The 13,316-nt window shown below is 42.0% G+C and overlaps 1 protein-coding gene across 1 annotated transcript in view; it reads right to left on the bottom strand.

The window, feature by feature from the left end:
* LOC126456087 (protein phosphatase PHLPP-like protein) overlaps positions 1-13,316 on the bottom strand; it is a 414,974-nt gene that overhangs the window by 341,507 nt on the left and 60,151 nt on the right. The window contains exon 5 of the mRNA XM_050091843.1: positions 1,517-1,731. Within this exon, the coding sequence (XP_049947800.1) occupies positions 1,517-1,731 (215 nt within the window). The remainder of the gene's footprint in view (positions 1-1,516; positions 1,732-13,316) is intronic.

Raw genomic sequence — 13,316 nt, 5'->3', positions numbered from 1 at the left:
CTCCCTGTCTCTTTACCTCCTGCTCCCCCTATTTTCCTCCAAATCCTCAAATGAAGAGACCTACTCAGCTGAACTAGTTATAAAGGATGATTGTGAGGGTGGAGGAGGGGGGAACCCAAATCTAGAACTATAAAAGTGCTTTTCTTGCTTCATTTAATTTTTGTTCATGTTGATGCATGTCGATCTTTGGTGAAAGCAACAGTGATTAACTGTACTGCTAGACAAATATTGATACAACTGGAATATATTAGAAGAGCAGTGTGAACATTCATTATCATTTTTCATTCCCTAAAAAGCCCTGTGTTGTTGCACATTTGTTCACATTTTATGTCACACAACAAGTATCATGTTATGTCATGACCTAGTACAGTTGCCTTAGGTGCCTGGGTAGGGCAGGCATTCCTCTGGATGACCTTGAATGTAACTCGCACAACTGTCTAAGATGTGGGGGACTCCCAGGGGTGACGCTGATCAATTCACAGCGGTTCATGGGGAGTGGAAAGGGGAAGGAGGGGGGGGGGCGCCAAGGAGCCCAGTGGATAACCTGGCACCGGAGTAATAAGATCGTTATCTCATCCAGAAGCGGCTTTGCTATCCTACTGTCCCCTAAAATCACATCCCTTTAATTCCTATTATTTTGAGATGCATGTCCCTTTATGCCTAGAACATACGCTGCTATCCTACAACCGAATTACTTCAATTTTCACACATTACTCCAAAAACATTCAGATTGGAATAGGCTATAAGTATTTTAATCATTTGATGTACAGTTTTTCTGCTGAAACCAATAGCGAGAAAGAAAATACTGTGGTGTGCTCTACTGTAAAAATGCGTTTTTTTGTTTTCGTTCTCATTGTCTTTTTTAGCCATGATAGGAAGGCATTTAAACCAGTAGGCAAATTGTTCCGCCCATATATATCTTATCTTATTATACGTACTTTTAAACCAGAATTGTATACACAATAATGTGCTGTTTTGTTTTCCTCCTTGCAGTCGGATTTCAGAGAAAACAGGAAAGTTATGTATGGCTGATCAGCTTATGATTAGAGTATTACTATGGGTCCTGAATTTGTAACAACAATAACAAAGGTTAAGGTCACAGAGAGGGGTAGTTGCGGTTGACGGTGAAGGGATAAAATGGACAGACGAAGGGGGAGGGGGAGGAGGTGATGGAGACAGAGAGTGGGGAGAAAGAGATTAGGACATATATTCAATTCCCATACATATTTAACACCTGCGAAGCATTGTCGCGTTCGCAAGTACCATATAATCACATGGAATGCTCTTTTTGATAGACGCTATCGATAAAATAGTGCCAACAGACTACTTAAATCCAAAGTCAGTAATGAATTTTTCATAGATTACTGAGTTACAGGAACAAAGAAAGTAGATGCCGACTATGCATGGATGAAGTTAAAACTTTAAAAGGAAATGCTGTCTCTAGTTCAGACGCTGGTATTGTTGGAGATACCTTTCTTGGAGTGCACACCATCTAGCGACTGTAGAGCCAACTCACCTGTTCCAGCCATTCCCGCCAGAGGTCTCTGTCGGCGTGAGTGTCGAAACCCAGGAAGATGTGCCTGACAGTGGCGGTGCTGGTGGCGGCGCCCTCGGGTGCTGCCGCGAGCTGCGGCACTTCCACGCGGAGGACCAGCCGGCCAGCCTTGAGGGGTCGTTCACTCACGGAGCCTCCAGAGAGCACCACCTGTTCCGGAGTGCCGTCGTCCGTTGCTGCAATAGGGAGAAAATAAACGTAAACGTGCGTCAGCTTACATGTTTCGAGGAACGATCAAAATATAACTTCAGTACTGGCCGCAACAGATGACCGAGAGATGATTCCCTAAAGCTATATATATAATTTTTTCATTAGTTTTCTCCCATATACACTGAAAAGAGCAGTTATGCTGCGGCGTGGTTTACTTTCTAACACGGTAATTTGTAATGTAATAGTACTTTTTCCAAGTGATGTTCTTGTTATTTTACTGTTAATTTACCAGGAATCCGTCACGCTGCAGAGTCTTACAAGATAATTTGCTTGTCATTTACTGCCGGATGCACACAAAGTGTCACATATTGGAGGTCCAACTGATCAACCCATCTACTTACGACTTAACAGGTAATGTTTACGAAAAGTCTGAGCTTGTTATTTTAGCACAGACACTGCTTTTTCGTTAGTGATTTCACTGAAGACCTATTCTGAGGAAATTACCATATAAATGACATACGTATCAAAATCTGAATTACAATTCTTTCCACCCCACAGCTTGTCTGAAAGAACAACCATAGATAATATTCGAGGGAAAAGCAGTCTTGACACGTTTCGCCCTTCTGGGGCATCATCAGAAAATTTTAATGTACTGCAAAATACGCATTCGTCACATCCGTGTGGCGCGTTGCGTGTATGTTAAACACACTGAAGTTCGTGTTGTCCTCTGTCAGCACTGCTTTTTCAACTGACTCCATAAGGCGAAACATGCCAATGAAAGTATTGTCTCCATCGCAACCAAGACTGTTTCTCTCTTCGAATGTCTAATTTTCTTTAAAAATAAATAGCTCCTTTGGCAGTTCACCTTTTATCTTACCCAGTATCATGTTACGTAACAATGATGCTTGAATGAAAGCCCAAAACTATTTTGAATGGTGCTAATGGAGGTAACACAATGTGGGTTCTCATCTTGCACTGCCAAGATAATTTTTTTGGTAATCTTTACATGGATAGGATACAAGGTGATCCTCCATTCACTCCGTTTGCTGCTAGCATGAAATGTAATACACATTAATCAGGTGGAATTTAGTCTTTCTCCTTTAGACAAAAACAAATTAATCTCCATACTTCTTGTAGTGTGCGAACTGCTTTAGTTTCTGCTCACTTTCATCTATGGTATGTATTATAACGTACCGAATACTTCGTATGACTAGATTCAGGGGAACAGCATACACAGTTTGCACTTTTTAAAAATACTTCTTATGTATTACGTAGCGTTGCATCCTTAATTACTGCTGGATTGCAGACTTTCGGACCACATGTCTTACCGTACACTTATTTGCTTACACTAATGTGCATTCATGAATTATTGAGTCAGAAGCACATAGCTGGTATTGTGTGGTGCCACATTTCAGTCTGATGACGACAGTGACGTTCTGTGAGTCACTGAAAGCATTGGCGAGCCAACGCGATCCATGGCCGATCAACCGTTGCCTATCACGGAAATTGGTCGAATCTGGGCCTTAGGCTCAAACATCACTCCAGTGAGTCATCGTTTGAGGTGTGTTCAATAGTTCTGAGGTCAGACAGCATTTGGGCCAACCAAGTGCACTAATGTACGCTGAGTATTCCTCAAAATATTATAACACCTTTCGAGGGCGTTTTCGTGGTGAATTGTCTCGGAATACAGATCGCTGTCGGGAGCTATAAAGGAGTCAAGGGCACATGTACGATGTGGTCATTAGTGAACTGGCGCGAAATGTAAAAGGATGCGGAAGGAAATTAGAAATACCCTTACAAAGTCAACTTCTCGGAATTCACTTTAAGCGACTTTGGGAAATCACGGGAACTTAAACTTGGATGAGGTCTTGACCCGCCGATCTCACAGATACAAGTTCAGTGCCTTACCACAGCGACTTGCGCGGTTCGACTGCTGTAGTAGGCAAAAAATAAGTGTACAAGGTCATTATTTTATTTTATGTTATTTTATTTTTTTAAGCCATCAGTCTTCTGATTGGTTTGTTGGTTTGATGTGGCGAGCCACGAATTCTTTTCCTGTGCCAACTTCTTCAGCTCTAAGTAGCTCTTACACTCGACATCCTCAGTTATTTTCTGAATGTATTCCAATCTTTGCCTTCATCCACAGTTTTAATCTCCACAGCTCGCTCTAGTATCGTGTAAGTTATTCTGTGATGTCTTAAAGTATGCACTACTTCTTCTTTTCGGTGTTCACCACATCTAAATCATTTCGACTCTCTTCTTTTCCGGTTTTTTCTCAGTACAAGACTCATTTCCATACAATTACGTGCTGCAGACGTACATTCTCAGGCATAAGACGTACAAAGCAAGAAGGGTAAAAAAGAGACTAGCATACGCAAAGAGAGCGTTCCTGACCAAAAGAAGTCTGCTGGTATCAAAGAAACGCCTTAATTTTAGGAAGATATTTCTAAGGATGCAGGTCTGGAACACATCTTTGTACGGAAATGAATCATGAACTGTGCGAAAACCGAAAAAGAAGGGAATCGAAGCGTTTTAGATACGGTGCTATAGAAGAACGACTGATAAGGTAATAAATGAAGAGTTATCGAGAATCGATGAGGAAAAAAAAAAGTGCAAAATGCTGACAAGAAGAAGGGACAGGATGTCAGTGCATGCTTTAAGATATCAGGAAATAGGCCACACAGTGCTAGAGGAGGCTGTGGCGGGTAAAACTGTAGGGGAAGAGAGAGAGATAGGAATATATGCAACAAATAATATTGAAGACGTATGGCGCAAGTTCTACTGTGAGGCAAAGAGATTGTCACGGGAGAGGCAGTCATGGCGAGCAGCATAAAACTTTTCAGAAGACTGATGACTCAAGGAAAGAGAGAGAGAAAAGAGAGAGAGATTCTGTAGACTGAGAGATTATTTGCTGGATGCGACAACTGCCATAAAAATTATTTTCTTTAGGCTTTCAAGGCTTGTCAAGTGGTAGAATAAGTGTTTACAGGCATAGTGTTTCGAAAAGAAAAATAAATTGCAGGCTGGAGCTCGTGGCACTGATGACACTTTCTGCGAGCGTTGTATTGACTCACGGTCGTATTAATGATTGTCCCAGTTCACAATCTGGCCGGGACATTAGACGCGTTTCGTGGAACGATCACCGAGCAATCTACAACTGCTGTTCACGAGGTGTGACAGTCTAGACGTATTGGCCAATTCTTCGGAAGAACCATTCAGACCGCCGCAGGCAGACAATACGACTTTCCTACAAGCCGGCCGGTGTGGCCGAGCGGTTCTGGGCGCTTCAGTCTGGAACCGCGCGACCGCTACGGTCGCAGGTTCTAATCCTGCCTTGAGCATGCATGTGTGTGATGTCCTTAGATTAGTTAGGTTTAAGTAGTTCTAAGTTCCAGGGGACTGATGACCTCAGATGTTAAGTCCCTTAGTGCTGAGAGCCATTTGAACCATTTTTTTTAAACTTTGCTACAATCTAATTCACCACGCGAAACGTGTCACCGAAGCCGTTCTGGCGTCTCTACGATGCTTACTGACTCAGTACGATTATCGGAATAATATTGTCCCTCAACTAGTCAAAATACATTTACTATTGAGCCAGTATGCGGTTGTTCTCCATCAACATTAAGTTCCTTCGAACCTTTCCTACTTTTATTTATCTGAACCCCATCGAATTATGACGTGTCCACTTACAAATATTCAGTTTGTATGTGGTAACGTTCACAACGTGAAGTCCATCGTGCCGCAATTTAAAGGGCCAGAAAAATTAAAGAAAAGCCAGAGGTCACCGACTCGTTGGCTGCTCGTTTTTAAACGTAGTGATAGTTGAATAGGCCGACAATTGGCGAGGAAGGTCAAAGGAATTATCCCCGTAATCTCTCTGAAGTGAGGAACGTCACGAGATTCTAAAATAGGTTTGGGGGCTGGTAGTTTGAACTCCGCTCGTCCAGGCTGCGCAGCCTCCGTTAGCCCCTAAGTATTTGGTGGACAGAGGTTACACGGTGTTTTGTGGTTCCATTGAGATGACTGAGTGAAAGAACTTGCATCTCCTGCCTATCATCGTGGACGCTAAATTATTACAATATGCGCGTAGGAAAGAACAGAGCCAGTTCTATGACAAATGTCAAGAAATTTGAAAGAATTACGTAACAAAGTAGAGTTACACAGCTGTCGTGGTATACAAATGCTTCGGTATTGTTATTTGCGTGCTTTATTTGCCGCCTGTTTCTCCGTTTTGCAATGGTTCTGCATTTTGTAATTTCCGCTTTCCTGGCTCGCGAGTTATTTGTAATCCCAGGTATTTATCTACGGTTTCAGTTCGCAACATTTTAACAGCGTTTATGCCACTTTTGTATGGTGCGCGTACACTCAGGCAGACTAAGCTTCAATTAAAACAGTAGGTTGTTACGCATCCATTTCGAGCCTATAACGAATTCAGCAAGCGGCTCTGCGGGTGGCCTATCTCACTAGGCGAATCCACACACGAGTGAAATTAGAATTTCAGGATGGAAAGGGTATGACTGCCTGCTTAAATTAACGCCACTGTCAAATTCAGTAAGCATCTGTGTAACCGAGTAACTTTAAGTATGGAATATTAATTTTGTGTCACAGCAACCCATTTTATTACACACAGAGGTCCAGTGTCGGGGCATGCGGATTTCTTGGACTGATTTCGTTGATATTTACTAGAATTACAGCCACAGTCGTAAGATATTCTGTACACATCAGTTCTCAAGGACTTAGTTTCTTCACGAAACCAAGGACCTCCGATTCTATACACGTTTGAAGAACATTATGAATTATGCTGATTAAGCTTAGTAGATATTACGGCATTAGTGACGACGCTTGCAATAGATTCCACAGAAATATTGTACGCGATAAGATCAGAATCACGTCTACTGTTACTTATGATCGACTGTAGTAAATACATAGAATAAATGTTGAATAGAATGCACTGCTTGATATTAACACAACTTGAGATAATGGTTAATAAGTGAGGAAGTAGAAAGCAAAATAGTGACAGACTAAACATTAATTCATGGGAGATACAACAGTAGAGGGAAAAATGTCTCACGAATCTAAACTCACAGAGCTTGGACAAAGTGAGGCAGACATCGGAAACAGATTAGCACAGAACTGTCAAACACTTTCTGCAGTTGCATGTTTACAGTATAGCACTGTTTCCAAGAGAAACGTGGATCACAGAAAAAGTTGAGGAGAAGAAATTAGAATCATCTGAAATGTATGATTACGGGAGGATGAAGAAAATTAAATGGAAACCTAAGTACGTAATTATTAGGTTCCGGGAAGAAGACAAGAAAAAAATCATAAATATTTCACAGAGTGCGGGACATGGTAGTGGAACATGCAATGTATCCATGAATAGTTTAAATTGTTGCTGGAATAAGTAGAATTTGCAGGGATAAACAAAAATTAGAGTATGTACGATATAAATATTTTTTTCAAAGTTGCTGATTGTACTAGCTATGTGAAGATTAAAAGTTGCGAGAAAATACGAAGACATGGATGACAGCATCAACCCAAGGCGAAAGAATGCTAGTTATAAAAAGAAAAAAAAACTAGTCGCTGTGTCGTCTACCACTGATTCGTATGCGGTCTTATCACTGCCTATCAGTGGTGTTGCTCCCTCTGTAGAGTAGTTTTTCTGACCGACTGTAAACTATAGAAATGAAACTGCAGAGTGAAAATCTCATTCTGGAAACATCCCCCAGGCTGTGGCTAAGCCATGTCTCCGCAGTATCCTTTCTTTCAGGAGTGCTAGTTCTGCAAGTTTCGCAGGAGAGCTTCTGTAAAGTCTGGAAGGTAGGAGACGAGGTCCTGCAGAAGTAAAGCTGTGAGGACGAGGCGTGAGTGCTTGGGTTGCTCAGATGGTAGAGCACTTGCCCGCGAAAGGCAAAGGTCCCGAGTTCGAGTCTCGGTCCGGCACACAGTTTTAATCTGCCAGGAAGTTTCATATAAGCGCACACTCCGCTGCAGAGTGAAAATCTCATTCTGGAAACTATAGAAATGTTTACTGGATCTCACTGTTGTATACGTCACCAGTCACTGACAGTTCTCACTGTCAGTTCTCTGATAAGATTAACATTTCATTTACACTGAAGCGCAACATAATTGATTGGTCTATTGTGCAGTTTACCTAAACCATAGGTATATTCGTAGTGTCCTTTTAGCAGCCTGCAGAGCTTGCACGTCGTCTACGAGGAATCCATTTTGTTTGTGCTACTTAACATTGCCTCGTCGACAATTCTCTTGGTAATTCAGCAGTCACTTAATAAATCTAATGTGAAACAAGCACTCGAAGAACCGAGTGTTTACTTTGATTAAATTTCATAGCATCAACTCTATACAGCTCTGTTGACTGCAGATCAGCCATGCAATATTCTAAATTTATACTGTCACGTAAAACTTGTAACTTGAAGTTCGCATTCTGCAGACAGACTAAATTTGGAGACAAAAGGTTCTGTCAGTCAGCCATAGTTCCTACGCTAATGTCTCTTGGCATACTTATCAGGCCAGAATTTTAACCGCCAGTCAGTGCACTGTGTCGTTCAGGACATCTCTCTTCCTCTGTTCCACTGTTTCAATCTAAAGGCTGTTCCACAAAGACTCATTCAATTTCACGAGTCTATATCTTCTGCATAAGTAAAGATAGAGACTTGGAATTAATTTTAACTTACTTGTAGAACAAAAATGCTTTTTATTTGCGAAAGAACAATTCAACTTTACGTTGATATGTCTTATACACGCTTGCGCATACAATCTTGGGATAGTCCAGGCCCAGAATGAATTCACAAAACTCTAAACGTTGTGGCTATAGCATCATGAAGGGCGTTCATCGGCTGAGCCACTGAGAACCACAAGGGCCAAAAGCACAGACAAAAAGTTTTGAGAAAAATAGACGTTTGTGAAAATCAGATTTGAAGACAAACTATCATTCTCGAAGGTCTGAGTTGTTTTATAACTAGGCCTCAACATCCTACATTTCCTATGAAAAAATAATATACTCACTTTATGCCATGAAATATTAATTAATATTTAGGATTATATTTATTATTAATGGTTGGTTGGTTGGCTGATTTGGGGGCGGGGGCCAAACAGCGAGTCATCGGTCCCATTGGATTAGGGAAGGATGGGGAAGGAAGTTGGCCGTGACCTTTCAAAGGAACCATCCCAGCATTTGCCAGAAGTGATTTAGGGAAATCACGGAAGAGCTAAATCAGGATGGCCGGACGCGATTTTCAACCTCCCAAATGCGAGTCCAGTGTGGTAACCACTGCGGCACCTCGGCGGTAATGTTAGTGTTAATTCTCAATATTTCAATATACAAGCTAGTGATAATAGCGTGTTTTAATTGTTGTTAATAATGGGAAACTGAAATCAGAAGATAAAGAAGAGATGCTAAATGCAACATACATATAATTATGACCTATTCCATCACTTCATGATCCTCACTACCAACATTTTCACTAAAGACATTCTGTGGCTTGAGGTTTAGCTAAAGCTGCCGATTTACCTCTGATTTCGAAGTGCTGCGGGTAAGTACAGGGTGCAGATAGTAAATTATATTGACAACGCTAGATAACAATTGAACGGTGCAGAGCAACATTATGCTTTGGGCTCATATATAAGTGAATATCGGAGAAATCGATGAGACAGATTTTTGTAAATGGTCATATACACAATGTGGGCCAACAGCTTAGTGGAAGCTGGTTAAACATAACAACCGTAGATGTCAGGAGAATGCATACATGTTACAATCTCAAAATCGAAGACGGTGTGTTTCAGGCGCTTATGGTTCTCAGCGCCTCATTTGTATTGTGTATGGTGTGGAACACGGACATCTCAACAAAACAAGCCAGATTCACATACGAGGAATGACTATCTCAATTGGCACAACGAGTGACTTCTGTGGATTGCGTGCAAAACACTGTTGAATGCGCTCTAGATCTTAAACGGGCATACTGTTGCGAACTGCGGCTTTCCCCTTACGTAAACAAGCAGTGCCTTGGTTCTGCAGACGTCGTCGTCAAATTCTTTGAGCTGTAGGAGGTGCAGTGTCCTACTCTCGACGAAAATTACGCCGCACAATATCGTAAGTGACGTGCATACGTCGAAACGGAGAACACACAAAACGCATTTTGTTGCTCTGTTATGGGTATCTCAACTAAACGTACACTTAGTTATGAACGAGAAGCTGACCGAGTGCACTAGCTGCCCCAGCAGCCAAATGTACAACTGCTGTCAACGTAAATTTTAGTTTTGAGGAGTAAGTTTAAATCTACGCTAAGTTTCTGGCCTTACTCATGTAGAAGCTTGTCTTGTGAAATCGGATATTCCATTTTGTAAACTCTGTACTTCTATCATGGAAAATTCAAAACACCCCTAAGAAAAGCGATCATGTTAGGAAATTTGTTAGGAAACTGGTCCCTACTCTCACTACTAAGTTAGCCGAGCGGTCTAGGGCGCTGCAGTCACGGACTGTGCGGCTGGTCCCGGCGGAGGTTCGAGTCCTCCCTTGGGCATGGGTGTGTGTGTGTTTGTCCTTAGGATAATTTAGGTTAAGTAGTGTGTAAGCTTAGGGACTGATGACCTTGGCAGTTAACTCCCATAAGATTTCACAAACATTTGAACACATTTCACTACTAAGAGCAGCAACGAGCACCACCCTTGTGGCTACTAATATCTGGAGCTGAGAGCATTCCTGCCCCAACTGCCCTACTGGTCTATCTTTGCAGGGTGTTTCAAGTAGATAGTTATTAGGCATATTTTACATCTGCATAAGCGTTGATGCCAACACACATATTTTGGAACAGGTTTAGTACCTCAGTAGTACCTACATTACTAAAACGCTATTCGGTAACCCAGAACCCGGTATCGACTCCACGGTACCAGTTTGAGAGTAGAGGGAACAAAAATTTTATTTTCGATATTTCGCGTAATTATAGACCGACTTTAAAAAAAATTAAAATCCTGTCATAATTTACTCATTAAGACGCACAATCTTATTTAAAAAATTTAACACAGTAAGACAGGTATTACAGTCAGAAACTGTGTGTTTGTCCTGATGCAGCGTTACTGACGACGCACAAATAGAGTAACTTTATTCATCCAGTGTTTGAGAATGAGAGCACTTAGCGACTTTCAACAACCTTTGCACATAATTTCAAACCGTTGGGAAACTTTTTCTCACACCCAATCCAAAATGAAGGAAGGAAAAATGTTTATCTTTTACAATATCTTCGCTGTTCACGCACTCAAACTTCAGCATAGGGCATGACGTTCTAATTTATTAGTTCTTACTACTAACTGTAGCCGGCCGGAGTGGCCGTGCGGTTCTAGGCGCTACAGTCTGGAGACGAGCGACCGCTACGGTCGCAGGTTCGAATCCTGCCTCGGGCATGGATGTGTGTGATGTCCTTAGGTTAGTTAGGTTTAAGTAGTTCTGAGTTCTAGGGGACTTATGCCCTCAGCAGTTGAGTCCCATAGTGCTCAGAGCCATTTGAACGATTTTTTATTAACTGTATTCGCAACACAGTTTTCATACAGCATCCACATATACTACTGAATGTTCTTGTAAAATTATATCAGTGTGCGACACATATTTCAGGAGATATGACGTCATAAACATTGAAATGAGTGAAAAACTAACTTCTGCCTAAAATGAAGCATAAATTACCCAGTTTAGATTCATAGAGTGTTTCATAATGAGAGCACTTGGCTACTTCCCGTGAACTTCAGCCAATTTTACCTCGCTTTCATCCTTAAAGGCAAATTAGCACATTAACAGATCTGTAAGTTTATGAAACGTTTGACGCTGGTATATACATGCGAGTTCGATGCTTTAAAAATCGGTGGTTTACTTGTAGGGAATAAACGTTAGACCTTGCCCTACAAGCGGGCCTCTGCAGTGTTGGCGGCGCCCAGTGCCGAGTTTCCGCTTCGGCGTTCGGGCACTGACTGCACAGCTGTGACTGCTTCCGGAGTACTCCAGCACAAGTCAGGCATTCTCGTAAACGGTTTTTTATTTTTAATGTTCTACGAGTCTCTTGCACTGAAAAGTCCGAAAAAAGCACCAATATTCACTATATTCACATCAAGTTATTAGTTCCCTTCCGTACAGTGCCCGTGCAGCGCGCAGAATTCAACACTACTGTATCCGTCAGCGACTCCGACGACGTGGTTCGCCTCGCAACATCACAATCGACAGTAAGAGCGGCGATCTGCGCTGCAGACACAGCCTGACGCCAAGTAGGCTCACCTGGCGCGAATCTGTGGTTTCCGAGGTGGCATAAGACGAGCGCAGTGAAGCTCTGGCACATCCATGTGTTTGCTCGCTTTATAACCTCACACTACGATCCGGCACCTCCGCCGTCGACGTCCTACCGACTTGTACCGGTTTAATTTTGTAAGTTTCCGCAAGCAAAGTAAGGTGACACGAAAGCTTTTTGGTTATGGTACCGCCCCATATTGAAAACAACTGTCACTGATGAAACCAACGTTTCGGACTCGAACACAGTGGCCTTCTTCTGGGTCATTACACTTACTGTAAACGTGGCCAAAACGTTGGTTTCGCGAGTGATAGTTGTTTACAATATGAGGCGATACCATTACCAGAAAACTGCCACATTAATAATTGCGGTTTATTGTGTTGGTGGAATTCTCACTTTCTGTTCACCGACAACTACGCCTGGACATGTTCCAGAGCATTTGACTTGTACTTTGTGTGAGCTGTTCGTGTGCATCGTGTTCAATAAACGTGACGTGTACCTCGCTTAACAGACAGAAGCTCTTTTAATTCTGTTTTCACATTGGGTGATATTTATGGGTCAGAAGAAAAGCTATTTACTACAAAAATTTGGAGATTATTTTGCCTTTTCAGCAGATGTGTACCCTGAAGAAACCATTCAATATCGTCTTGCCTTTTACTACTGCGACGGCCACAGACTTTCACATCTATGTTTTACCAAATGTTTTATACTGTGTGAAGCTCTGATGGAATGTATTTAAATCCAACTGGAACATCTCACACATCTGGGCACATCCCTGTATGGAAGAGATGTGTGCACTCTGTCTAAAGGAAGACGACTTGGTATTGGAAATTAGATCCAAATGAAAACTTTGTAATCAAGAAGACAGCTTTACTACAAAACGAAGAACTTCATTTAAGTATGTGGTGCAAGTAAGAAAACAGTGAACTGATCCAGAAACATTAATAAATTCTCATCCTTCTTCTGCACTTCAAGGTTTCGGAATTTGCGTTTATTTCTATTTTCGCTGCCATCTCGTTCTGAGTCTTCCCACATCTCTTATTCCTCTTGGGCGGTACAGCACGCCCTGACGTGGGATTCTCTCTACACTCATTATTTGTAGGTGATGTTTCCACAATGTTTTAGTTTCTTCAATCTTTTCATTAATATTATAAATATCTTGTTGATCCCTAATATCCTCCGGCCGGCCGAAGTGGCCGAGCGGTTCTAGGCGCTACAGTCTGGACCGCGCGGCCGCTACGGTCGCAGGTTCGAATCCTGCCTCGGGCATGGATGTGTGTGATGTCCTTAGGTTAGTTAGGTTTAAGTAGTTGTAAGTTCTAGGG

This window comes from Schistocerca serialis, chromosome 2, assembly GCF_023864345.2.
Source record: "Schistocerca serialis cubense isolate TAMUIC-IGC-003099 chromosome 2, iqSchSeri2.2, whole genome shotgun sequence".
Taxonomy (NCBI): Eukaryota; Metazoa; Arthropoda; class Insecta; order Orthoptera; family Acrididae; genus Schistocerca; species Schistocerca serialis.
Note: the sequence above shows the minus strand (reverse complement) of the source record. Positions and strands in the feature narration are given on the sequence as shown.